General features: G+C 53.9%; 1 protein-coding gene across 1 annotated transcript; it reads right to left on the reverse strand.

Annotated features, from left to right (window-relative positions):
• Positions 1 to 13,433: 13,433 nt before the first annotated feature.
• On the reverse strand, positions 13,434 to 16,942 carry LOC124587099 (repetin-like). Its single transcript, XM_047131429.1, has 5 exons — positions 16,882 to 16,942; positions 16,272 to 16,560; positions 15,514 to 16,210; positions 14,394 to 15,215; positions 13,434 to 14,351 (listed from the first exon to the last, which is right to left on the reverse strand). Exons 1-5 carry the CDS (start codon positions 16,940 to 16,942, stop codon positions 13,434 to 13,436), a joined length of 2,787 nt encoding a protein of 928 aa, XP_046987385.1.
• Between the last annotated feature and the right edge of the window lie 8,683 nt (positions 16,943 to 25,625).

Below are 25,625 nucleotides of genomic sequence, written 5' to 3' on the forward strand. Positions count from 1 at the left end.
ATCGGATTTCCTGTTCTTAATTCTCTCCTGGAAACTTTCTGACTGCTGCCTCACATCACTGATTGTTGTTTAGTTATTTTTATGCACTCCAATTGACTGCGATTTTTGTGTGTGTGTTTGATCTGTAAATTTCTGTTTTGCCTGCTAAGTCGGGAAGCTAGCTCATCCTTGGAATCGCACCACGGCATATCGGCTGCGAGCTGCGAATTCCTACGAATGACGGGCCGCATTTTGTGCCCCTTAACCCCCCCCCCCCACTTCCCCTATCGCAATACTGGACCGCGCTTTCCGGCGCATTCCGTCCTTGGCGTACAATGTGTCGGCTGCCCTGTGTCCCACGCTCTTCACACTTTCCTTTTTTTTTTTATTGTTACAGTCTATAGAAATCCCTCCACGTTTTCGGCAGGCACTTCATCTGTAACACTATGTTATGTGAATGGGCGGCACAAGTTGCAGCGTTGATTTATGCGGCATTAGGCATGTCTAGCAGTACTGGTACGTCTGTTTCGCATCTACTGTATTACGGAGGATATCTTGCCTTCGATTCTCTTCTGACAACTTGTTAATTGGCGCCACACAGCACAGCTTATGGTACTGATTATTGTAATGCTCCAGTTGTCAGGAATTTCGATGCACCTGTTTGATCTGTACATTCCTGTTGTTGTCTTGACAGACAGCATGACTGATATTAGCCGCCACACCGACGAGTGTCTTTTATTCCAGCCACCATGTGGCTCGACTACCATTCTACACTTTGGTTTCCCCACTTTATTATTCAGTAGCGCCTACTGTTGTGGAAGTTCTTCCTTCTTGCCTCACCTCAGACTTAGTGCTTGTTTTCACCTTTTGAGTCTCCAGTTCACTGCCTGTACAGCGTTTTCGTGTGTTCTCAAATGTAGTAAACATACCATCTACACACTATGTATTTATATATTTATATATATTTTTCTCTATCCTCCTCCATTCACTTTACACTTATATTACCTGTTTCTTTCGATCCTTCCTCATTTCTCTCCGTCGTTTCCTCTTTGCCCGATACATCCTCCCTCTTCTCACCATGGCTTCCTTCTCCTCCTCTCATCCTTACCCATATTACTATCCTCTTCAACTCTCTCAAACATACTTTCCTCATACACTCCCTCCCTCCCTCCCTCCCTCCCTTCTTTCTACAAACTGCTTTTTCTCCTCCCCATCTCTTTTTTTCCGCATTACAGCATGCAAAGCAGTCTATTCAAGTTCTGTGGTTAATACACACAACTCCGCTGCAAAAGCATCTGTTACTGAACTTGCAAGAGATAGCTTGCATGGAGGAGTGACTGCTTACGCAAAACTTACTCTGCACATTTGAGATACTGTACATGCAAGAGTTGCAGCACACACTATTCATGTTCTATCAGCGAAAACTGCTAAACGTGAAATCCTTCCTATTCATATCAGTATATCTGTACTTGCAAGTGTTACTGTATGCAGAAAGGTTGCTGCAAATGAAACAGTTACTGAATGTACAATAGGTATGGCACTACAAGGTTAAACACATGGTCTACTACCCTTGCAAGTTGTGCTGTCCTCTCAAGGTGTGCTGTCCTCTTGAGCTGTCCTCTCTAGTTGAGCTATCCTCTCAAGTTGAGCTGTCCTCTCCAGTTGAGCAGTCCTCTCAAGTTGAGCTGTCCTCTCAAGTTGAGCTGTCCTCTCAAGTTGAGCTGTCCTCTCAAGTTGTGCTGTCCTCTCAAGTTGTGCTGTCCTCTCAAGTTGAGCTGTCCTCTCAAGTTGAGCTGTCCTCTCCAGTTGAGCAGTCCTCTCAAGTTGAGCTGTCCTCGCAAGCTCTGCTGTCCTTCCAAGCTGTGCTGTCCACGCAAGCTGTACTGTCCTCGCAAGCTGTGATGTCCTCGCAAGCTGTGCTGTCCTCGCAAGCTGTGCTGTCCTCGCAACCTGTGCTGTCCTCGCAACCTGTGCTGTCCTCGCAAGCTGTGCTGTCCTAGCAAGTTGAGCTGTCCTCTCAAGTAGTGCTGTCCTCTCAAGTTGAGCTGTCCTCTCAAGTTGAGCTGTCCTCTCAAGTTGAGCAGTCCTCTCCAGTTGAGCAGTCCTCTCAAGTTGAGCTGTCCTCTCAAGTTGAGCTGTCCTCTCCAGTTGAGCAGTCCTCTCCAGTTGAGCAGTCCTCTCAGGTTGAGCTGTCCTCGCAAGCTGTGCTGTCATCGCAAGCTAAGCTGTCCTCCCAACCTCTGCTGTCCTCGCAAGCCGTGAGGTCCTCGCTAGCCATGCTGTCCTCAGAAGCCGTGCTGTCCTCTCACGCTTTGCTGTCCTCGCAAGCTTTGCTGTTCTCGCAAGCTTTGCTGTCCTCGCAAGTTGTGCTATCTTCTCAAGTCGTACAGTCCGCTCAAGTTGAACGGTCCTCTCAAGTTTAGCTGTTATCTCAAGCTGAGCTGTCCTCGCAACCTCTGCTTTCCTCGCAAGCTCTGTTGCCCTCGCAAGCTGTGCTGTCCTCGCAAGCTGTGCTGTCCTCGCAAGCTGTGCTGTCGTCGCAAGCTGTGCTGTCCTCGCAAGCTGTGCTGTCCTCGCAAGCTGTGCTGTCGTCTCAAGTTGAGCTGCCCTCTCAAGTTCAGCTGCCATCTCAAGTTGAGCTGTCGCCTCAAGTTGAGCTGTCCTCTGAAGTTGAGCTGTCCTCTCAAGTTGAGCTGTCAAGTTGAGCTTTCCTCTCAAGTTGAGCTGTCCTCTCAAGTTGAGCTGTCCTCTAAAATTGAGCTGTCCTCGCAAGCTGTGCTGTCTTCGCAAGCTGTGCTGTCCTCTCAAGCCGTGCTGTCCTCGCAAGCCGTGTGGTCCTCGCAAGCTGTGCTGTCCTTACAAGCCGTGCTGTGCTCGCAAGCCGTGCTATCCTCGCAAGCCGTGCTGTCCTCGCAAGCCGTGCTGTCCTTGCAAGCTGTGCTGTCCTCGCCAGCTTTGCTGTCCTCGCAAGTTGTGCTTTCCTCTCAAGTAGTGCTTTCCTCTTAAGTAGTGCTGTCCCCTCAAGTTGATCTGTCTTCTCAAGTTGAGCTGTCCACTCAAGTTGAGCTGTCTGCTCAAGTTGAGCTGTCCTCTCAAGCTGAGCTGTCCTCTCAAGTTGAGCTGTCCTCTCAAGTTGAGCTGTCCTCTCAAGTTGAGCTGTCCTCTCAAGTTGAGCTGTCCTCTCAAGTTGAGCTGTCCTCACAACTTGAGCTGTCCTCTCAAGTTGAGCTGTCCTCTCAAGTTGAGCTGTCCTCTCAAGTTGAGCTGTCTTCTCAAGTTGAACTGTCCTCTCAAGCTGAGCAGTCCTCGCAACCAGTGCTTTCCTCGCAAGCTGTGCTGTCCTCGCAAGCTGTGCTGTCCTCGCAAGCTGTGCCTTCCTCGCAAGCTGTGCTGTCCTCGCAAGCTGTGCTGTCCTCGCAAACTGTGCTGTCCTCGCAAGCTTTGCAGTCCTCGCAAGCTGTGCTGTCCTTGGAAGCTGTGCTGTCCTCGCAACCTGTGCTGTCCTCGCAACCTGTGCTGTCCTCCCAAGCCGTTCTCTCCTCGCAAGCCGTGCCGTCCTCACAAGCAATGCTGTCCTCGCAAGCCATGCTGTCTTCGCAAGCCGTACTTTCCTTGCAAGCTTTGCTGTCCTTGCAAGCTGTGCTGTCCTCGCAAGCTGTGCAGTCTTCGCAAGCTGTGCTGTCCTCGCAAGCTGTGCTGTCGTCTCAAGTTGACCTGCCCTCTCAAGTTCAGCTGTCCTCACAAGCCGTGCTGTCCTCGCAAGCTGTGCTGTCCTCGCAAGCTGTGCTGTCCTCAAGAGCTGTGCTGTCCTCGCAAGCTGTGCTGTCCTCTCAAGTTGAGCTGTCTTCTCAAGTTGAGCAGTCCTCTCAACCGGAGCTATCCTCTGAAGTTGAGCTGTCCTCTCAAGTTGAGGTGTCCTCTCAAGTTGTGCTGTCCTCGAAAGTTGAGCTGTCCTCTCAAGTTCAGCTGTCCTCGCAAGCCGTGCTGTCCTCGCAAGCTGTGCTGTCCTCGCAAGCTGTGCTGTCCTTGAAAGCTGTGCTGTCCTCACAAGCTGTGCTTTCCTCGCAAGTTGTGCTGTGCTCGCAAGCTGTGCTGTCCTTGCAAGCTGTCCTGTCCTGGCAAGCTGTGCTGTTCTCGCAAACTGTGCTGTCCTCGCAAGCTGTGCTGTTCTCGGAAGCTTTGCTGTCCTCGCAATCTGTGCTGTCCTTGCAACCTGTGCTGTCCTCGCAAGCCGTTCTCTCCTCACTAGCCGTGCTGTCCTTGCAAGCCATTCTGTCCTCGCAAGGCGTGCTGTCCTTGCAAGCCGTGCTGTCCTCGCAAGCCATGCTGTCCTTGTAAGCTTTGCTGTGCTCTCCTTGCATGCTGTGTTGTCCTCGCAAGCTGTGCTGTCGTCGCTAGCTCTGCTGTCGTCTCAAGTTGAGCTGCCCTCTTAAGTTCAGCTGCCCTCCCAAGTTGCGCTGTCCTCTCAAGTTGAGTTGTCCTTTCAAGTTGATCTGTCCTCTCAAGTTGAGCAGTCCTCTCATGTTGAGCTGTCAAGTTAAACTGTCCTCTCAAGTTGAGCTGTCCTCTCAAGTTGAGCTGTCCTCGCAAGCTCTGCCGTCCTCGAAAGCTGTGCTGTCCGCGCAAGCTGTGCTCTCCTCGCAAGCCTTGCTGTCCTCGCAAGCCGTGCTGTCCTCGCAAGCTGTGCTGTCCTCGCAAGCCGTGCTATCCTCGCAATCTGTGGTGTCCTCGCAAGCCGTGCTCTCCTCGCAAGCCGTGCTGTCCTCACAAGCCGTGCTGTCCTCGCAAGCCATGCTGTCCTCGCAAGCCGTGCTGTCCTCGCAAGCCGGCTGTCCTCGCAAGCCATGCTGTCCGCGCAAGCCAAGCTGTCCTCGCAAGTCGTGCTGTCCTCGCAAGCCGTGCTGTCCTCGCAAGCTTTGCTGTCATCGCAAGCTGTGCTGTCCTTGCATGCTGTGTTGTCCTCGCAAGCTGTGCTGTCCTCGCTAGCTCTGCTGTCGTCTCAAGTTGAGCTGCCCTCGTAAGTTCAGCTGACCTCTCAAGTTGAGCTGTCCTCTCGTTGAATTGTCCTCTCAAGTTGATCTGTCCTCTCAAGTTGAGCTCTCCTCTCAAGTTCAGCTGTCAAGTTGAGCTGTCCTCTCAAGTTGAGCTGTCCTCTCAAGTTGAGGTGTCCTCTCAAGTAAGGCTGTCCTCTCAAGTTCAGCTGTCCTTCAAGTTGAGCTGTCCTCTCAACTTGAGCTGTCCTCTCTACATGAGCTGTCCTCTCAAGTTGAGCTGTCCTCTCAAGTTGAGCTGTCCTCTCAAGTAGAGCTGTCCTTTCAAGTTGAGCAGTCTTCGCAAGCCGTGCTGTCCTCGCAAGCTGTGCTGTCCTCGCAAGCTGTGCTGTAATTGAAAGCTGTGCTGTCCTCGCAAACTGTGCTGTCCTCGGATGCCGTGCTGTCCTCAAAAGCCGTGCTGTCCTCGCAAGACGTGCCATCCTCGCAAGCCGTGCTGTCGTCGCAATCCGTGCTGTGCTCACAAGCCGTGCTGTCCTCGCAAGCTTTGCTGTCGGCGCAAGCTCTGCTGTTCGCGCAAGCTTTGCTGTCCGCCCAAGTTGTGCTGTCCTCGCAAGTTGTGCTGTCCTCTCAAGTTGTGCTGTCCTCTCAAGTTGAGCTGTCCTCTCAAGTTGAGCTGTCCTCTCAAGTTGAGCTGTTCTCTCAAGTTGAGCTGTTCTCTCAAGTTGAGCTGTCCTCTCAAGTTGAGCTGTCCTCTCTAGTTGAGCTGTCCTCTCTAGTTGAGCTGTCGTCTCACGTGGAGCTGTCCTCTCAAGTTGAGCTGTTCTCTTAAGTTGAGATGTCCTCTCAAGTTGAGCTGTCCTCTCAAGTTGAGCTGTCCTCTCAAGTTGAGCTGTCCTCGCAAGCTCTGCTGTCCTCGCAAGCTGTGCTGTCCACGTAAGCCGTGCTTTCCTCGCAAGCCGTGCTTTCCTCGCAAGCCGTGCTGTCCTCGCAAGCCGTGCTGTCCTCGCAGTCCGTGCTGTCCTCGCAAGCCATGCTGTCCTCGCAAGCCGAGCTGTCCTCGCAAGCCATGCTGTCCTCGCAAGCTGTGCTGTCTTCGCAAGCTTTGCTATCCTCGCAAGTTGTGCTTTCCTCTCAAGTAGTGCTTTTCTCTCAAGTTGAGCTGTCTTCTAAAGTTGAGCTGTCCTCTCAAGTTGAGCTGTCCGCTCAAGTTGAGCTGTCCTCTCAAGCTGAGCTGCCTCGCAAGTTGAGCTGTCCTCTGAAGATGAACTGTCTTCTCAAGTTGAACTGTCCTCGCAAGCTGTCATGTCCTCGCAAGCTGTGCAGTCCTCGCAAGCTGTGCCGTCCTCGCAAGCTGTGCCGTCCTCGCAAGCTGTGCTGTCCTCGCAACCTGTGCTGTCCTCGCAAGCTGTGCTGTCCTCGCAAGCTGTGCTGTCCTCGCAAGCTGTGCAGTCCTCGCAAGCTGTGCTGTCCTCGAAAGCTGTGGTGTCCTCGAAACCTGTGCTGTCCTCACAAGCTATGCTGTCCTCGCAAGCCGTGCTGTCCTCGCAAGCCGTGCTGTCCTCGCAAGCTGTTCTGTCCTCGCAAGCTTTGCTGTCCTCGCAAGTTGTGCTTACCTCTCAAGTAGTGCTGTCCTCTCAAGTTGAGCTGTCTTCTCAAGATGAGCTGTCCTCTCAAGTTGAGCTGTCCTCCCAAGTTGAGCTGTCCTCTCAAGTTGAGCTGTCCTCTCAAGTTGTGCTGTCCTCTCAAGTTGAGCTATCCTCTCAAGTTGAGGTGTCCTCTCAAGTTGAGCTGTCCTCTCAAGTTGAGATGTCCTCTCAAGTTAACCTGTCCTCTTAAGTTGAGCTGTCCTCTCAAGTTGAGCTGTCCTCTCAAGTTGAGCTGTCCTCTCAAGATGAGCTGTCGTTTCAAGTTGAGCTGTCCTCTTAAGTTGAGCTGACCTCTTAATTTGAGCTGTATTCTCAAGTTGAGCTGTCCTCTGAAGTTGAGCTGTCCTCTCGTTGAGCTGTCCTTGCAAGGTGTGCTGTCCTCGCAAGCTGTGCTGTCCTCACAAGCTGTGCTGTCCTCGCAAACCGTGCTGTCTTTGCAAGCCGTGCTGTCCTCGCAAGCCGTGCTTTCCTCGCAGGCCGTGCTGTCCTCGCAAGCCGTGCTGTCATTGCAAGCCGCACTGTTCTCGAAACCCATGTTGTCCTCGCAAGCTGTGCTGTCCTCGCAAGCTTTGCTGTCCTCGCAAGTTGTGCTTTCCTCTCAAGTAGTGCTTTCCTCTCAAGTAGTGCTGTCCTCTCAATTTGAGCTGTCTTCTCAAGTTGAACTGTCCTCTCAAGTTGAGCTGTCCCCTCAAGTTGAGTTGTCCTCTCAAGCTGTGCTGTCCTCTAAAGTTGAGCTGTCCTCTCAAGTTGAGCTGTCCTCTCAAGTTGAACTGTCCTCGCAAGCTGTGATGTCCTCACAAGCTGTGCCGTCCTCGCAAGCTGTGCTGTCCTCACAAGCTGTGCTGTCCTCGCAAGCTGTGCTGTCCTCGCAAGCTGTGCTGTCCTCGCGAGCTGTGCTGTCCTTGCAAGCCGTGCTGTCCTGGCAAGCCGTGCTGTCCTCGCAAGCCGTGCTGTCCTCGCAGGCCATGCTGTCCTCGCAAGCCATGCTGTCCTCGCAAGCCGTGCTGTCCTCGCAAGCCTTGCTGTCCTCGCAAGCCTTGCTTTCCTCACAAGCTGTGCTGTCCTCGCAAGCTTTGCTGTCCTCCCAATTTGTGCTTTCCTCTCAAGTAGTGCTTTCCTCTCAAGTAGTGCTGTCCACTCAAGTTGAGCTGTCTTCTCAAGTTGAACTGTCCTCTCAAGTTGACTTGTCCACTCAAGTTGAGCTGTCCTCTCAAGCTGAGCTGTCCTCTCAATTTGAGCTGTCCTCTCACGTTGAACTGTCCTCTGAAGTTAAACTGTCCTCGCAAGCTGTGATGTCCTCGCAAGCTGTGCTGTCCTCGCAAGCTGTGCCGTCCTCGCAAGCTGTGCTGTCCTCGCAAGCTGTGCTGTCCTCGCAACCTGTGCTGTCCTTGCAAGCTGTGCTGTCCTCGCAAGCTGTGCTGTCCTTGCAACCTGTGCTGTCCTCGCAAGCTGTGCTGTCCTCGTAAGCTATGCTGTCCTCGCAAGCCGTGCAGTCCTCGCAAGCTGTGCTGTCCTTGAAAGTTGTGCTGTCCTCGCAACCTGTGCTGTCCTCGCAAGCTATGCTGTCATAGCAAGCCGTGCTGCCCACGCAAGCCGTGCTGTCCTCACAAGCTGTGCTGTCCTCGCAAGTTGTGCTTTCCTCTCAAGTAGTGCTTTCCTCTCAAGTAGTGCTGTCCTCTCAAGTTGAGCTGTCTTCTCAAGTTGAGCTGTCCTCTCAAGTTGAGCTGTCCGCTCAAGTTGAGCTGTCCTCTCAAGTTGAGCTGTCCGCTCAAGTTGAGCTGTCCTCTCAAGCTGAGCTGCCTCTCAAGTTGAGCTGTCCTCTGAAGATGAACTGTCTTCTCAAGTTGAACTGTCCTCGCAAGCTGTGATGTGCTCGCAAGCTGTGCAGTCCTCGCAAGCTGTGCCGTCCTCGCAAGCTGTGCCGTCCTCGCAAGCTGTGCTGTCCTCGCAACCTGTGCTGTGCTCGCAAGCTGTGCTGTGCTCGCAAGCTGTGCTGTCCTCGCAAGCTGTGCAGTCCTCGCAAGCTGTGCTGTCCTCGAAAGCTGTGCTGTCCTCGAAACCTGTGCTGTCCTCGCAAGCTATGCTGTCCTCGCAAGCCGTGCTGTCCTCGCAAGCCGTGCTATCCTCGCAAGCTGTTCTGTCCTCGCAAGCTTTGCTGTCCTCGCAAGTTGTGCTTACCTCTCAAGTAGTGCTGTCCTCTCAAGTTGAGCTGTCTTCTCAAGATGAGCTGTCCTCTCAAGTTGAGCTGTCCTCCCAAGTTGGGCTGTCCTCTCAAGTTGAGCTGTCCTCTCACGTTGTGCTGTCCTCTCAAGTTGAGCTGTCTTCTCAAGATGAGCTGTCCTCTCAAGTTGAGCTGTCCTCCCAAGTTGAGCTGTCCTCTCAAGTTGAGCTGTCCTCTCAAGTTGAGCTGTCCTCTCAAGATGAGCTGTCGTTTCAAGTTGAGCTGTCCTCTGAAGTTGAGCTGTCCTCTCAAGTTGAGCTGTCCTTGCAAGCTGTGCTGTCCTCGCAAGCTGTGCTGTCCTCACAAGCTGTGCTGTTCTCGCAACCCATGCTGTCCTCGCAAGCTGTGCTGTCCTCGCAAGCTTTGCTGTCCTCGCAAGTTGTACTTTCCTCTCAAGTAGTGCTTTCCTCTCAAGTAGTGCTGTCCTCTCAATTTGAGCTGTCTTCTCAAGTTGAACTGTCCTCTCAAGTTGAGCTGTCCCCTCAAGTTGAGTTGTCCTCTCAAGCTGAGCTGTCCTCTAAAGTTGAGCTGTCCTCTCAAGTTGAACTGTGCTCTCAAGTTGAACTGTCCTCGCAAGCTGTGATGTCCTCACAAGCTGTGCCGTCCTCGCAAGCTGTGCTGTCCTCACAAGCGGTGCTGTCCTCGCAAGCTGTTCTGTCCTCGCAAGCTGTGCTGTCCTCGCAAGTTGTGCTGTCCTTGCAAGCCGTGCTGTCCTCGCAAGCCTTGCTGTCCTCGCAAGCCTTGCTGTCCTCACAAGCTGTGCTGTCCTCACAAGCTTTGCTGTCCTCCCAATTTGTGCTTTCCTCTCAAGTAGTGCTTTCCTCTCAAGTAGTGCTGTCCACTCAAGTTGAGCTGTCTTCTCAAGTTGAACTGTCCTCTCAAGGTGACTTGTCCGCTCAAGTTGAGCTGTCCTCTCAAGCTGAGCTGTCCTCTCAATTTGAGCTGTCCTCTCACGTTGAACTGTCCTCTGAAGTTGAACTGTCCTCGCAAGCTGTGATGTCCTCGCAAGCTGTGCTGTCCTCGCAAGCTGTGCCGTCCTCGCAAGCTGTGCTGTCCTGGCAAGCTGTGCTGTCCTCGCAACCTGTGCTGTCCTTGCAAGCTGTGCTGTCCTCGCAAGCTGTGCTGTCCTTGCAACCTGTGCTGTCCTCGCAAGCTGTGCTGTCCTCGTAAGCTATGCTGTCCTCGTAAGCTGTGCAGTCCTCGCAAGCTGTGCTGTCCTTGAATGTTGTGCTGTCCTCGCAACCTGTGCTGTCCTCGCAAGCTATGCTGTCATAGCAAGCCGTGCTGCCCTCGCAAGCCGTGTTGTCCTCACAAGCTGTGCTGTCCTCCAAGTTGTGCTTTCCTCTCAAGTAGTGCTTTCCTCTCAATAAGTGCTGTCCTCTCAAGTTGAGCTGTCTTCTCAAGTTGAGCTGTCCTCTCAAGTTGAGCTGTCCGCTCAAGTTGAGCTGTCCTCTTAAGTTGAGCTGTCCTCTCAAGTTGAGCTGTCCTCTCAAGTTGAGCTGTCCTCTAAAGATGAGCTGTCGTTTCAAGTTGAGCTGTCCTCTGAAGTTGAGCTGTCCTCTCAAGTTGAGCTGTCCTTGCAAGCTGTGCTGTCCTCGCAAGCTGTGCTGTCCTCACAAGCTGTGCTGTTCTCGCAACCCATGCTGTCCTCGCAAGCTGTGCTGTCCTCGCAAGCTTTGCTGTCCTCGCAAGTTGTGCTTTCCTCTCAAGTAGTGCTTTCCTCTCAAGTAGTGCTGTCCTCTCAATTTGAGCTGTCTTCTCAAGTTGAACTGTCCTCTCAAGTTGAGCTGTCCCCTCAAGTTGAGTTGTCCTCTCAAGCTGAGCTGTCCTCTAAAGTTGAGCTGTCCTCTCAAGCTGAGCTGTCCTCTCAATTTGAGCTGTCCTCTCACGTTGAACTGTCCTCTGAAGAGGAACTGTCCTCGCAAGCTGTGATGTCCTCGCAAGTTGTGCTGTCCTCGCAAGCTGTGCCGTCCTCGCAAGCTGTGCTGTCCTGGCAAGCTGTGCTGTCCTCGCAACCTGTGCTGTCCTTGCAAGCTGTGCTGTCCTCGCAAGCTGTGCTGTCCTTGCAACCTGTGCTGTCCTCGCAAGCTGTGCTGTCCTCGTAAGCTATGCTGTCCTCGCAAGCTGTGCAGTCCTCGCAAGCTGTGCTGTCCTTGAATGTTGTGCTGTCCTCGCAACCTGTGCTGTCCTCGCAAGCTATGCTGTCATAGCAAGCCGTGCTGCCCTCGCAAGCCGTGTTGTCCTCACAAGCTGTGCTGTCGTCGCAAGTAGTGCTTTCCTCTCAAGTAGTGCTTTCCTCTCAAGTAGTGCTGTCCTCTCAAGTTGAGCTGTCTTCTCAAGTTGAGCTGTCCTCTCAAGTTGAGCTGTCCGCTCAAGTTGAGCTGTCCTATCAAGCTGAGCTGTCCTCTCTAATTGAGCTGTCCTCTCAAGTTGAGCTGTCCTCTCAAGTTGAGCTGTCCTCTCAAGTTGAGCTGTCCTCGCAAGCTGTGCTGTCCTCACAAGCTGTGCTGTCCTCGCAAGCTGTGCTGTCCTCGCAAGCCCTGCTTTCCTCGCAAGCCGTGCTGTCTTCGCAAGCCATGCTGTCCTCGCCGGCCGTGCTGTCCTCGCAAGCCGTGCTGTCCTCGCAAACCGTGCTGTCCTCACAAGCTGTGCTGTCCTCGCAAGTTGTGCTTTCCTCTCAAGTAGTGCTTTGCTCTCAAGTAGTGCTGTCCTCTCAAGTTGAGCTGTCTTCTCAAGTTAAGCTGTCCTCTCAATTTGAGCTGTCCCCTCAAGTTGAGCTGTCCTCTCAAGCTGAGCTGTCCTCTCAAGTTGAGCTGTCGTCTCAAGTTGAGCTGTCCTCTCAAGTTGAATTGTCCTCGCAAGCTGTGATGTCCTCGCAAGCTGTGCCATCCTCGCAAGCTTTCCTGTCCTCACAAGCTGTGCTGTCCTCGCAAGCTGAACTGTCCTCGCAAGCTGTCCTGTCCTTTCAAGCCGTGCCATCCTCACAAGCTGTGCTGTCCTCGCAAGCTGTGCTGTCCTCACAACCTGTGCTGTCCTCGCAAGTTGTGCTTTCCTCTCAAGTAGTGCTTTCCTCTCAAGTAGTGCTGTCCTCTCAAGTTGAGCTGTCTTCTCAAGTTGAGCTGTCCTCTCAAGTTGAGCTGTCCGCTCAAGTTGAGCTGTCCTCTCAAGCTAAGCTGTCCTCTCTAATTGAGCTGTCCTCTCAAGTTGAGCTGTCCTCTCAAGTTGAGCTGTCCTCTCAAGTTGAGCTGTCCTCGCAAGCTGTGCTGTCCTCACAAGCTGTGCTGTCCTCGCAAGCTGTGCTGTCCTCGCAAGCCCTGCTTTCCTCGCAAGCCATGCTGTCTTCGCAAGCCATGCTGTCCTCGCCGGCCGTGCTGTCCTCGCAAGCCGTGCTGTCCTTGCAAACCGTGCTGTCCTCACAAGCTGTGCTGTCCTCGCAAGTTGTGCTTTCCTCTCAAGTAGTGCTTTGCTCTCAAGTAGTGCTGTCCTCTCAAGTTGAGCTGTCTTCTCAAGTTAAGCTGTCCTCTCAATTTGAGCTGTCCCCTCAAGTTGAGCTGTTCGCTCGAGTTGAGCTGTCCTCTCAAGTTGAGCTTTCCTCTCAAGTTGAGCAGTCCGCTCAAGCTGAGGGGTCCTCGCAACCTGCGCTTTCCTCGCAAGCTGTGCTGTCTTTGCAAGCTGTGCTGTCCTCGCAAGCTGTGCTGTCCTCACAAGCTGTGCTGTCCTCGCAAGCTGTGCTGTCCTCGCAAGCTGTGCTGTCCTCGCAAACTGTGCTGTCCTCGCAAGCTATGCTGTCCTCGCAAGCTGTGCTGTCCTTGGAAGCTGTTCTGTCCTCGCAACCTGTGCTGTCCTCGCAACCTGTGCTGTCCTCACAAGCCGTTCTCTCCTCGCAAGCTGTGCTGTCCTCGCAAGCTGTGCTGTCCTCGCAAGCTGTGCTGTCCTCGCAAGCTGTGCTCTCCTCGCAAGCTGTGCTGTCCTCGCAAGCTGTGCTGTTGTCTCAAATTGAGCTGCCCTCTCAAGTTCAGTTCCCCTCTCAAGTTGAGCTGTCCTCTCAAGTTGAGCTGTCCTCTCAAGTTGAGCTGTCCTCTGAAGTTGAGCTGTCCTCTCAAGTTGAGCTGTGACGTTGAGCTGTCCTATCAAGTTGAGCTGTGCTCTCAAATTGAGCTGTCAAGTTAAGCTGTCCCCTCAAGTTGAGCTGTCTTCTCAAGTTGAGCTGTCCACTCAAGTTGAGCTGTCTGCTCAAGTTGAGCTGTCCTCTCGAGCTGAGCTGTCCTCTCAAGTTGAACTGTCCTCTCAAGTTGAACTGTCCTCGCAAGCCGTGCTGTCCTCGCAAGCTGTGCTTTCCTCGCAAGCTGAGCCGTCCTCGCAAGCTGTGCTGTCCTCGCAAGCCGTGCTGTTCTCGCAAGCTGTGCTGTTATCGGAAGCCGTGCTGTCTTTGCAAGCCGTGCTGTCATCGCAAGCCGTGCTGTCCTCGCAAGCTTTGCTTTCCTCGCAAGCTTTGCTGTCCTCGGAAGCTGTGCTGTCCTCTCAAGTTGTGCTGTCCTCTCAAGTTGAGCTGTCCTCTCAAGTAGAGCTGTCCTCTCAAGTAGATCTGTCCTCTCAAGATGAGCTGTCCTCTCGAGCTGTCCTCGCAAGTTGAGCTGTCCTCTCAAGTTGAGCTGTCCTCTCAAGTTGAGCTGTCCTCTCAAGTTGAGCTGTCCTCTCTACTTGAGCTGTCCGCTCAAGTTGAGCTGTCCTCCCAAGTTGAGCTGTCCTCTCAAGCTGAGCTGTCTTCGCAACCTGTGCTTTCCTCGCAAGCCGTGCTGTCCTCGCAAGCTGTGCTGTCCTCGCAAGCTGTGCTGTCCTCGCAAGCTGTGCTGTCCTCGCAAGCTGTGCTGTCCTCGCAAGCTGTGCTGCCCTCGCAAGCTGTGCTGTCCTCGCAAGCTGTGCTGTCCTTGGAAGCTGTGCTGTCCTCGCAACCTGTGCTGTCCTCGCAACCTGTACTGTCCTAACAAGCCGTTCTCTCCTCGCAAGCTGTGCTGTCCTCGGAAGCTGTGCTGTCCTCGCAAGCTGTGCTGTCCTCGCAAGCTGTGCTGTCCTGGCAAGCTGTGCTGTCCTCGCAAGCTGTGCTGTCCTCGCAAGCTGTGCTGTCCACGCAAGCTGTGCTGTCGTCTCAAGTTGAGCTCCCCTCTCAAGTTCAGCTGCCCTCTCAAGTTGAGCTGTCCTCTCAAGTTGAGCTGTCATCTCAAGTTGACCTGTGCTCTCAAATTGAGCTGTCAAGTTGAGCTGTACTCTCAAGTTGAGCTGTCCTCTCAAATTGAGCTGTCCTCTCAAGTTGAGCTGTCCTCTCAAGTTGAGCTGTCCTCGCAAGCTGTGCTGTCCTCGCAAGCTGTGCTGTCCTCGCAAGCCGTGCTGTCCTCGCAAGCTGTGCTGTCCTCGCAAGCCGTGCTGTCCTCGCAAGCCGTGTCGTCCTCGCAAGCTGTGCTGTCCTCGCAAGCTCTGCTGTCCACGCAAGCTGAGCTGACCTCCCAACCTCTGCTGTCATCGCAAGTCGTGCTGTCCTCGCTAGCCGTGCTGTACTGAGAAGCCGTGCTGTCCTCGCAAGCTGTTCTGCCCTCGCAAACTTTGCTGTCCTAGCAAGCTTTGCTGTCCTCGCAAATTGTGCTGTCTTCTCAAGTTGTGCAGTCCTCTCAAGTGCAGCTGTCCTCTCAAGTTGAGCTGTTCTCTCAAATTGAGCTGTCCTCTCAAGTTGAGCTTTCCTCTCAAGTTGAGCAGTCTGCTCAAGTTGAGCTGTCCTCTCAAGTTGAGCTGTCCTCTCAATCTGAGCTGTCCTCGCAAGCTGTGCTGTCCTCGCAAGCTGTGCTGTCCTCGCAAGCTGTGCTGTCCTCGCAAGCTGTGCTGTCGTCGCAAGCGGTGCTGTCCTCGCAAGCTGTGCTGTCCTCCCAAGCTGTGCCGTCCTCGCAAGCTTTGCTGTCCTTGGAAGCTGTGCTGTCCTTGCAACCTGTGCTGTCCTCGCAACCTGTGCTGTCCTCGCAAGCCGTTCTCTCCTCGCAAGCTGTGCTGTCCTCGCAAGCTGTGCTGTCCTCGCAAACTGTGCTGTCCTCGCAAAATGTGCTGTCCTCGCAAGCTGTGCTGTCCTCGCAAGCTGTGCTGTCGCCTCAAGTTGAGCTGCCCTCTCAAGTTCAGCTGCCCTCTCAAGTTGAGCTGTCCTCTCAAGTTGAGCTGTCCTCTCAAGTTAACCTGTCCTCTTAAGTTGAGCTGTCCTTTCAAGTTGAGCTGTCCTCTCAAGTTGAGCTGTCCTCTCAAGATGAGCTGTCGTTTCAAGTTGAGCTGTCCTCTGAAGTTGAGCTGTCCTCTCAAGTTGAGCTGTCCTTGCAAGCTGTGCTGTCCTCGCAAGCTGTGCTGTCCTCACAAGCTGTGCTGTTCTCGCAACCCATGCTGTCCTCGCAAGCTGTGCTGTCCTCCCAAGCTTTGCTGTCCTCGCAAGTTGTGCTTTCCTCTCAAGTAGTGCTTTCCTCTCAAGTAGTGCTGTCCTCTCAATTTGAGCTGTCTTCTCAAGTTGAACTGTCCTCTCAAGTTGAGCTGTCCCCTCAAGTTGAGTTGTCCTCTCAAGCTGAGCTGTCCTCTAAAGTTGAGCTGTCCTCTCAAGTTGAACTGTCCTCTCAAGTTGAACTGTCCTCGCAAGCTGTGATGTCCTCACAAGCTGTGCCGTCCTCGCAAGCTGTGCTGTCCTCACAAGCGGTGCTGTCCTCGCAAGCTGTGCTGTCCTCGCAAGCTGTGCTGTCCTCGCAAGTTGTGCTGTCCTTGCAAGCCGTGCTGTCCTCGCAAGCCTTGCTGTCCTCGCAAGCCTTGCTGTCCTCACAAGCTGTGCAGCCCTCGCAAGCTTTGCTGTCCTCCCAATTTGTGCTTTCCTCTCAAGTAGTGCTTTCCTCTCAAGTAGTGCTGTCCTCTCAAGTTGAGCTGTCTTCTCAAGTTGAGCTGTCCTCTCAAGTTGAGCTGTCCGCTCAAGTTGAGCTGTCCTCTTAAGTTGAGCTGTCCTCTCAAGTTGAGCTGTCCTCTCAAGTTGAGCTGTCCTCTCAAGATGAGCTGTCGTTTCAAGTTGAGCTGTCCTCTGAAGTTGAGCTGTCCTCTCAAGTTGAGCTGTCCTTGCAAGCTGTGCTGTCCTCGCAAGCTGTGCTGTCCTCACAAGCTGTGCTGTTCTCGCAACCCATGCTGTCCTCGCAAGCTGTGCTGTCCTCGCAAGCTTTGCTGTCCTCGCAAGTTGTGCTTTCCTCTCAAGTAGTGCTTTCCTCTCAAGTAGTGCTGTCCTCTCAATTTGAGCTGTCTTCTCAAGTTGAACTGTCCTCTCAAGTTGAGCTGTCCCCTCAAGTTGAGTTGTCCTCTCAAGCTGAGCTGTCCTCTAAAGTTGAGCTGTCCTCTCAAGCTGAGCTGTCCTCTCAATTTGAGCTGTCCTCTCACGTTGAACTGTCCTCTGAAGTTGAACTGTCCTCACAAGCTGTGATGTCCTCGCAAGTTGTGCTGTCCTCGCAAGCTGTGCCGTCCTCGCAAGCTGTGCTGTCCTGGCAAGCTGTGCTGTCCTCGCAACCTGTGCTGTCCTTGCAAGCTGTGCTGTCCTCGCAAGCTGTTCTGTCCTTGCAACCTGTGCTGTCCTCGCAAGCTGTGCTGTCCTCGTAAGCTATGCTGTCCTCGCAAGCTGTGCAGTCCTCGCAGGCTGTGCTGTCCTTGAATGTTGTGCTGTCCTCGCAACCTGTGCTGTCCTCGCAAGCTATGCTGTCATAGCAAGCCGTGCTGCCCTCGCAAGCCGTGTTGTCCTCACAAGCTGTGCTGTCCTCGCAAGTTGTGCTTTCCTCTCAAGTAGTGCTTTCCTCACAAGTAGTGCTGTCCTCTCAAGTTGAGCTGTCTTCTCAAGTTGAGCTGTCCTCTCAAGTTGAGCTGTCCGCTCAAGTTGAGCTGTCCTATCAAGCTGAGCTGTCCTCTCTAATTGAGCTGTCCTCTCAAGTTGAGCTGTCCTCTCAAGTTGAGCTGTCCTCTCAAGTTGAGCTGTCCTCGCAAGCTGTGCTGTCCTCACAAGCTGTGCTGTCCTCGCAACCTGTGCTGTCCTCGCAAGCCCTGCTTTCCTCGCAAGCCATGCTGTCTTCGCAAGCCATGCTGTCCTCGCCGGCCGTGCTGTCCTCGCAAGCCGTGCTGTCCTCGCAAACCGTGCTGTCCTCACAAGCTGTGCTGTCCTCGCAAGTTGTGCTATCCTCTCAAGTAGTGCTTTGCTCTCAAGTAGTGCTGTCCTCTCAAGTTGAGCTGTCTTCTCAAGTTAAGCTGTCCTCTCAATTTGAGCTGTCCCCTCAAGTTGAGCTGTCTTCTCAAGCTGAGCTGTCCTCTCAAGTTGAGCTGTCGTCTCAAGTTGAGCTGTCCTCTCAAGTTGAATTGTCCTCGCAAGCTGTGATGTCCTCGCAAGCTGTGCCATCCTCGCAAGCTTTCCTGTCCTCACAAGCTGTGCTGTCCTCGCAAGCTGAACTGTCCTCGCAAGCTGTCCTGTCCTTTCAAGCCGTGCCATCCTCACAAGCTGTGTTGTCCTCGCAAGCTGTGCTGTCCTCGCAACCTGTGCTGTCCTCGCAAGTTGTGCTTTCCTCTCAAGTAGTGCTTTCCTCTCAAGTAGTGCTGTCCTCTCAAGTTAAGCTGTCTTCTCAAGTTGAGCTGTCCTCTCAAGTTGAGCTGTCCGCTCAAGTTGAGCTGTCCTCTCAAGCTGAGCTGTCCTCTCTAATTGAGCTGTCCTCTCAAGTTGAGCTGTCCTCTCAAGTTGAGCTGTCCTCTCAAGTTGAGCTGTCCTCGCAAGCTGTGCTGTCCTCACAAGCTGTGCTGTCCTCGCAAGCTGTGCTGTCCTCGCAAGCCCTGCTTTCCTCGCAAGCCGTGCTGTCTTCGCAAGCCATGCTGTCCTCGCCGTCCGTGCTGTCCTCGCAAGCCGTGCTGTCCTCGCAAACCGTGCTGTCCTCACAAGCTGTGCTGTCCTCGCAAGTTGTGCTTTCCTCTCAAGTAGTTCTTTGCTCTCAAGTAGTGCTGTCCTCTCAAGTTGAGCTGTCTTCTCAAGTTAAGCTGTCCTCTCAATTTGAGCTGTCCCCTCAAGTTGAGCTGTTCTCTCAAGTTGAGCTGTCCTCTCAAGTTGAGCTTTCCTCTCAAGTTGAGCAGTCCGCTCAAGCTGAGGGGTCCTCGCAACCTGCGCTTTCCTCGCAAGCTGTGCTGTCTTTGGAAGCTGTGCTGTCCTCGCAAGCTGTGCTGTCCTCACAAGCTGTGCTGTCCTCGCAAGCTGTGCTGTCCTCGCAAGCTGTGCTGTCCTCGCAAACTGCGCTGTCCTCGCAAGCTATGCTGTCCTCGCAAGCTGTGCTGTCCTTGGAAGCTGTGCTGTCCTCGCAACCTGTGCTGTCCTCGCAACCTGTGCTGTCCTCACAAGCCGTTCTCTCCTCGCAAGCTGTGCTGTCCTCGCAAGCTGTGCTGTCCTCGCAAGCTGTGCTGTCCTCGCAAGCTGTGCTCTCCTCGCAAGCTGTGCTGTCCTCGCAAGCTGTGCTGTCGCCTCAAATTGAGCTGCCCTCTCAAGTTCAGTTCCCCTCTCAAGTTGAGCTGTCCTCTCAAGTTGAGCTGTCCTCTCAAGTTGAGCTGTCCTCTGAAGTTGAGCTGTCCTCTCAAGTTGAGCTGTGACGTTGAGCTGTCCTATCAAGTTGAGCTGTGCTCTCAAATTGAGCTGTCAAGTTGAGCTGTCCCCTCAAATTGAGCTGTCTTCTCAAGTTGAGCTGTCCACTCAAGTTGAGCTGTCTGCTCAAGTTGAGCTGTCCTCTCAAGCTGAGCTGTCCTCTCAAGTTGAACTGTCCTCTCAAGTTGAACTGTCCTCGCAAGCCGTGCTGTCCTCGCAAGCTGTGCTTTCCTCGCAAGCTGAGCCGTCCTCGCAAGCTGTGCTGTCCTCGCAAGCCGTGCTGTTCTCGCAAGCTGTGCTGTTATCGGAAGCCGTGCTGTCTTTGCAAGCCGTGCTGTCATCGCAAGCCGTGCTGTCCTCGCAGGCTTTGCTTTCCTCGCAAGCTTTGCTGTCCTCGGAAGCTGTGCTGTCCTCTCAAGTTGTGCTGTCCTCTCAAGTTGAGCTGTCGTCTCAAGTAGAGCTGTCCTCTCAAGTAGATCTGTCCTCTCAAGATGAGCTGTCCTCTCGAGCTGTCCTCGCAAGTTGAGCTGTCCTCTCAAGATGAGCTGTCCTCTCAAGTTGAGCTGTCCTCTCAAGTTGAGCTGTCCTCTCTACTTGAGCTGTCCGCTCAAGTTGAGCTGTCCTCCCAAGTTGAGCTGTCCTCTCAAGCTGAGCTGTCTTCGCAACCTGTGCTTTCCTCGCAAGCCGTGCTGTCCTCGCAAGCTGTGCTGTCCTCGCAAGCTGTGCTGTCCTCGCAAGCTGTGCTGTCCTCGCAAGCTGTGCTGTCCTCGCAAGCTGTGCTGTCCTCGCAAGCTGTGCTGTCCTTGGAAGCTGTGCTGTCCTCGCAACCTGTGCTGTCCTCGCAACCTGTACTGTCCTAACAAGCCGTTCTCTCCTCGCAAGCTGTGCTGTCCTCGGAAGCTGTGCTGTCCTCGCAAGCTGTGCTGTCCTCGCAAGCTGTGCTGTCCTCGCAAGCTGTGCTGTCCTCGCAAGCTGTGCTGTCCACGCAAGCTGTGCTGTCGTCTCAAGTTGAGCTCCCCTCTCAAGTTCAGCTGCCCTCTCAAGTTGAGCTGTCCTCTCAAGTTGAGCTGTCCTCTCAAGTTGACCTGTGGTCTCAAATTGAGCTGTCAAGTTGAGCTTTACTCTCAAGTTGAGCTGTCCTCTCAAATTGAGCTGTCCTCTCAAGTTGAGCTGTCCTCTCAAGTTGAGCTGTCCTCGCAAGCTGTGCTGTCATCGCAAGCTGTGCTGTCCTCGCAAGCCGTGCTGTCCTCGCAAGCTGTGCTGTCCTCGCAAGCCGTGCTGTCCTCGCAAGCCATGTCGTCCTCGCAAGCTGTGCTGTCCTCGCAAGCTCTGCTGTCCACGCAAGCTGAGCTGACCTCCCAACCTCTGCTGTCATCGCAAGTCGTGCTGTCCTCGCTAGCCGTGCTGTACTGAGAAGCCGTGCTGTCCTCGCAAGCTGTTCTGCCCTCGCAAACTTTGCTGTCCTAGCAAGCTTTGCTGTCCTCGCAAATTGTGCTGTCTTCTCAAGTTGTGCAGTCCTCTCAAGTGCAGCTGTCCTCTCAAGTTGAGCTGTTCTCTCAAATTGAGCTGTCCTCTCAAGTTGAGCTTTCCTCTCAAGTTGAGCAGTCTGCTCAAGTTGAGCTCTCCTCTCAAGTTGAGCTGTCCTCTCAATCTGAGCTGTCCTCGCAAGCTGTGCTGTCCTCGCAAGCTGTGCTGTCCTCACAAGCTGTGCTGTCCTCGCAAGCTGTGCTGTCCTCCCAGCGGTGCTGTCCTCGCAAGCTGTGCTGTCCTCACAAGCTGTGCCGTCCTCGCAAGCTTTGCTGTCCTTGGAAGCTGTGCTGTCCTTGCAACCTGTGCTGTCCTCGCAACCTGTGCTGTCCTCGCAAGCCGTTCTCTCCTCGCAAGCTGTGCTGTCCTCGCAAGCTGTGCTGTCCTCGCAAACTGTGCTGTCCTCGCAAAATGTGCTGTCCTCGCAAGCTGTGCTGTCCTCGCAAGCTGTGCTGTCGCCTCAAGTTGAGCTGCCCTCTCAAGTTCAGCTGCCCTCTCAAGTTGAGCTGTCCTCTCAAGTTGAGCTGTCCTCTCAAGTTGAGCTGTCCTCTGAAGTTGAGCTGTCCTCTCAAGTTGAGCTTTCCTCTCAAGTTGAGCAGTCCGCTCAAGTTGAGCTGTCCTGTCAAGTTGAGCTGTCCTCTCAAGCTGAGCTGTCCTCGCAACCTGTGCATTCCTCGCAAGCTGTGCTGTCCTCGCAAGCTGTGCTTTCCTCGCAAGCTGTGCTGTCCTCGCAAGCTGTGCTGTCCTCGCAAGCTGTGCTGTCCTCGCAAGCTGTGCTGTCCTTGCAAGCCGTGCTGTCCTCGCATGCCGTGCTGTCCTTGCAAGCTCTGCTGTCCTCGTCAGCTTTGCTGTCCTCGCAAGTTGTGCTTTCCTCCCAAGTAGTGCTTTCCTCTTAAGTAGTGCAGTCCCCTCAAGTTGAGCTGTCTTCTCAAGTTGAGCTGTCCACTCAAGTTGAGCTGTATGCTCAAGTTGAGCTGTCCTCTCAAGCTGAGCTGTCCTCTCAAGTTGAGCTGTCCTCTCAAGTTGAACTGTCCTCGCAAGCTGTGATGTCCTCGCAAGCTGTGCCGTCCTCACAAGCTGTGCTGTCCTCGCAAGCTGTGCTGTCCTCGTTAGCTGTGCTGTCCTCGCAAGCTGTGCTGTCCTTGCAAGCTCTGCTGTCCTCGCAAGCTGTGCTGTCCTCGCAAACTGTGCTGCCCTTCGTAAGCTGTGCTTTCCTCGCAAGCTGTGCTGTCCTCGCAAGCTGTGCTTTCCTCGCAAGCTGACCCGTCCTCACAATCTGTGCTGTCCTCGCAAGCCGTGCTGTTCTCGCAAGCTATGCTGTCATCGGAAGCCGTGCTGTCTTCGCAAGCCGTGCTGTCATCGCAATCCGTGCTGTCCTCGCAAGCTTTGCTTTCCTGGCAAGCTTTGCTGTCCTCGGAAGCTGTGCTGTCCTCTCAAGTTGTGCTGTCCTCTCAAGTTGAGCTGTCCTCTCAAGTTGAGCTGTCCTCTCAAGTTGAGCTGTCCTCTCAAGATGAGCTGTCCTCTCAAGTTGAGCTGTCCTCTCAAGTTGAGCTGTCCTCTCAAGTTGAGCTGTCCTCTCTCGATGAGCAGTCCTCTCTAGATGTGCTGTCCTCACAAGTTGTGCTGTCCTCTCAAGTTGAGCTGTCCTCTCAAGTTGAGCAGTCCTCTCAGTTTGAGCTGTCCTCGCAAGCTGTGCTGTCATCGCAAGCTAAGCTGTCCTCCCAACCTCTGCTGTCCTCGCAAGCCGTGCTGTCCTCGCTAGCCGTGCTGTCCTCAGAAGCCGTGCTGTCCTCTCACGCTTTGCTGTCCTAGCAAGCTTTGCTGTTCTCGCAAGCTTTGCTGTCCTCGCAAGTTGTGCTATCTTCTCAAGTCGTACAGTCCGCTCAAGTTGAACTGTCCTCTCAAGTTTAGCTGTTATCTCAAGCTGAGCTGTCCTCGCAACCTCTGCTTTCCGCGCAAGCTCTGTTGCCCTCGCAAGCTGTGCTGTCCTCGCAAGCTGTGCTGTCCTCGCAAGCTGTGCTGTCGTCGCAAGCTTTGCTGTCCTCGCAAGCTGTGCTGTCCTCGCAAGCTGTGCTGTCGTCTCAAGTTGAGCTGCCCTCTCAAGTTCAGCTGCCATCTCAAGTTGAGCTGTCGTCTCAAGTTGGGCTGTCCTCTGAAGTTGAGCTGTCCTCTCAAGTTGAGCTGTCAAATTGAGCTTTCCTCTCAAGTTGAGCTGTCCTCTCAAGTTGAGCTGTCCTCTCAAATTGAGCTGTCCTCGCAAGATGTGCTGTCTTCGCAAGCTGTGCTGTCCTCGCAAGCCGTGCTGTCCTCGCAAGCCGTGCGGTCCTCGCAAGCTGTGCTGTCCTTACAAGCCGTGCTGTCCTCGCAAGCCGTGCTATCCTCGCAAGCCGTGCTGTCCTTGCAAGCCGTGCTGTCCTTGCAAGCTGTGCTGTCCTCGCTAGCTGTGCTGTCCTCGCAAGCTGTGCTGTCCTCGCCAGCTTTGCTGTCCTCGCAAGTTGTGCTTTCCTCTCAAGTAGTGCTTTCCTCTTAAGTAGTGCTGTCCCCTCAAGTTGATCTGTCTTCTCAAGTTGAGCTGTCCACTCAAGTTGAGCTGTCTGCTCAAGTTGAGCTGTCCTCTCAAGCTGAGCTGTCCTCTCAAGTTGAGCTGTCCTCTCAAGTTGAACTGTCTCGCAAGCTGTGATGTCCTCACAAGCTGTGCCGTCCTCGCAAGCTGTGCTGTCCTCGCAAGCTGTGCTGTCCTCGCTAGCTGTGCTGTCCTCGCAAGCTGTGGTGTCCTTGCAAGCTGTGCTGTCCTCGCAAGGTGTGCTGTCCTCGCAACCTGAGCTGCCCTCGCAAGCTTTGCTTTCCTCGCAAGCTGTGCTGTCCTCGCAACGTGTGCTGTTCTCGCAAGCTATGCTGTCATCGGAAGCCGTGCTGTCTTCGCAAGCCGTGCTGTCGTCACAAGCTGTGCTGTCCTCGCAGGCTTTGCTTTCCTCGCTAGCTTTGCTGTCCTCGGAAGCTGTGCTGTCCTCTCAAGTTGGGCTGTCCTATCAAGTTGAGCTGTCCTCTCAAGTTGAGCAGTCCTCTCCAGTTGAGCTGTCCTCTCAAGATGAGCTGTCCTCTCAAGTTGAGCTGTCCTCGCAAGTTGAGCTGTCCTGTCAAGTTGAGCTGTCCTCTCAAGGTGAGCTGTCCTCTCAAGTTGAGCTGTCCTCTCAAGTTGAGCTGTCCTCTGTAGTTGAGCTGTCCTCTCAAGTTGAGCTGTCCTCTCAAGCTGAGCTGTCCTGGCAAGCTGTGCTGTCTTTGCAAGCTGTGCTGTTCTCTCAAGTTGAGCTGTCCCCTCTCGATGAGCTGTCCGCTCTAGATGAGCTGTCCTCGCAAGTTGAATTGTCCTCTCAAGTTGAGCTGTCCTCTCAAGTTGAGCTGTCCTCTCAAGTTGAGCTGTCCTCTCAAGTTGAGCTGTCCTCACAACTTGAGCTGTCCTCTCAAGTTGAGCTGTCCTCTCAAGTTGAGCTGTCCTCTCAAGTTGAGCTGTCTTCTCAAGTTGAACTGTCCTCTCAAGCTGAGCAGCCCTCGCAACCAGTGCTTTCCTCGCAAGCTGTGCTGTCCTCGCAAGCTGTGCTGTCCTCGCAAGCTGTGGCTTCCTCGCAAGCTGTGCTGTCCTCGCAAGCTGTGCTGTCCTCGCAAACTGTGCTGTCCTCGCAAGCTTTGCGGTCCTCGCAAGCTGTGCTGTCCTTGGAAGCGGTGCTGTCCTCGCAACCTGTGCTGTCCTCGCAATCTGTGCTGTCCTCGCAAGCCGTTCTCTCCTCGCAAGCCGTGCCGTCCTCACAAGCAATGCTGTCCTCGCAAGCCATGCTGTCTTCGCAAGCCGTACTTTCCTTGCAAGCTTTGCTGTCCTTGCAAGCTGTGCTGTCCTCGCAAGCTGTGCAGTCTTCGCAAGCTGTGCTGTCCTCGCAAGCTGTGCTGTCGTCTCAAGTTGACCTGCCCTCTCAAGTTCAGCTGCCCTCTCAAGTTGAGCTGTCACCTCAAGTTGAACTGTCCTCTCAAGTTGAGTTGTCCTCTCAAGTTCAGCTATCCTCGAAAGTTGAGCTGTCCTCTCAAGTTGTGCTGTCCTCTCAACCGGAGCTATCCTCTGAAGTTGAGCTGTCCTCTCAAGTTGAGGTGTCCTCTCAAGTTGTGCTGTCCTCTCAAGTTGAGCTGTCCTCTCAAGTTCAGCTGTCCTCACAAGCCGTGCTGTCCTTGCAAGCTGTGCTGTCCTCGCAAGCTGTGCTGTCCTCAAGAGCTGTGCTGTCCTCGCAAGCTGTGCTGTCCTCTCAAGTTGAGCTGTCTTCTCAAGTTGAGCAGTCCTCTCAACCGGAGCTATCCTCTGAAGTTGAGCTGTCCTCTCAAGTTGAGGTGTCCTCTCAAGTTGTGCTGTCCTCGAAAGTTGAGCTGTCCTCTCAAGTTCAGCTGTCCTCGCAAGCCGTGCTGTCCTCGCAAGCTGTGCTGTCCTCGCAAGCTGTGCTGTCCTTGAAAGCTGTGCTGTCCTCGCAAGCTGTGCTGTCCTCGCAAGTTGTGCTGTGCTCGCAAGCTGTGCTGTCCTTGCAGGCTGTCCTGTCCTGGCAAGCTGTGCTGTTCTCGCAAACTGTGCTGTCCTCGCAAGCTGTGCTGTTCTCGGAAGCTGTGCTGTCCTCGCAACCTGTGCTGTCCTCGCAACCTGTGCTGTCCTCGCAAGCCGTTCTCTCCTCACTAGCCGTGCTGTCCTTGCAAGCCATTCTGTCCTCGCAAGCCGTGCTGTCCTTGCAAGCCGTGCTGTCCTCGCAAGCCATGCTGTCCTCGTAAGCTTTGTTGTCATCGCAAGCTGTGCTCTCCTTGCATGTTGTGTTGTCCTCGCAAGCTGTGCTGTCGTCGCTAGCTCTGCTGTCGTCTCAAGTTGAGCTGCCCTCTTAAGTTCAGCTGTCCTCCCAAGTTGCGCTGTCCTCTCAAGTTGAGTTGTCCTTTCAAGTTGATCTGTCCTCTCAAGTTGAGCAGTCCTCTCAAGTTCAGCTGTCAAGTTAAACTGTCCTCTCAAGTTGAGCTGTCCTCTCAAGTTAAGCTGTCCTCGCAAGCTCTGCCATCCTCGAAAGCTGTGCTGTCCGCGCAAGCTGTGCTCTCCTCGCAAGCCTTGCTGTCCTCGCAAGCCGTGCTGTCCTCGCAAGCTGTGCTGTCCTTGGAAGCGGTGCTGTCCTCGCAACCTGTGCTGTCCTCGCAATCTGTGCTGTCCTCGCAAGCCGTTCTCTCCTCGCAAGCCGTGCCGTCCTCACAAGCAATGCTGTCCTCGCAAGCCATGCTGTCTTCGCAAGCCGTACTTTCCTTGCAAGCTTTGCTGTCCTTGCAAGCTGTGCTGTCCTCGCAAGCTGTGCAGTCTTCGCAAGCTGTGCTGTCCTCGCAAGCTGTGCTGTCGTCTCAAGTTGACCTGCCCTCTCAAGTTCAGCTGCCCTCTCAAGTTGAGCTGTCACCTCAAGTTGAACTGTCCTCTCAAGTTGAGTTGTCCTCTCAAGTTCAGCTATCCTCGAAAGTTGAGCTGTCCTCTCAAGTTGTGCTGTCCTTGCTAGTTGAGCTGTCCTCTCTAGTTGAGCTGTCCTCTCAACCGGAGCTATCCTCTGAAGTTGAGC

Source organism: Schistocerca americana, unplaced genomic scaffold (assembly GCF_021461395.2).
Source record: "Schistocerca americana isolate TAMUIC-IGC-003095 unplaced genomic scaffold, iqSchAmer2.1 HiC_scaffold_574, whole genome shotgun sequence".
NCBI lineage: Eukaryota > Metazoa > Arthropoda > Insecta > Orthoptera > Acrididae > Schistocerca > Schistocerca americana.

Bases quoted from the DNA above. Each gene is read 5' to 3' on its own strand.
- LOC124587099 (XM_047131429.1), bottom strand. From the start codon at position 16,942: ATGGCTTGCGAGGAAAGCAGGGCTTGCGAGGACAGCACAGGTTGCGAG. The intron at 16,561-16,881 runs GTGAGGACAGCA...AGGACAGCACAG, and splicing joins TTGCGAGGACAGCACAGCTT to GTTGCGAGGACAGCACAACA. The intron at 15,216-15,513 runs GTGAGGACATCA...TTGTGAGGACAG, and splicing joins TTGCGAGGACGGCACAGCTT to CACAGCTTGCGAGGACAGCA.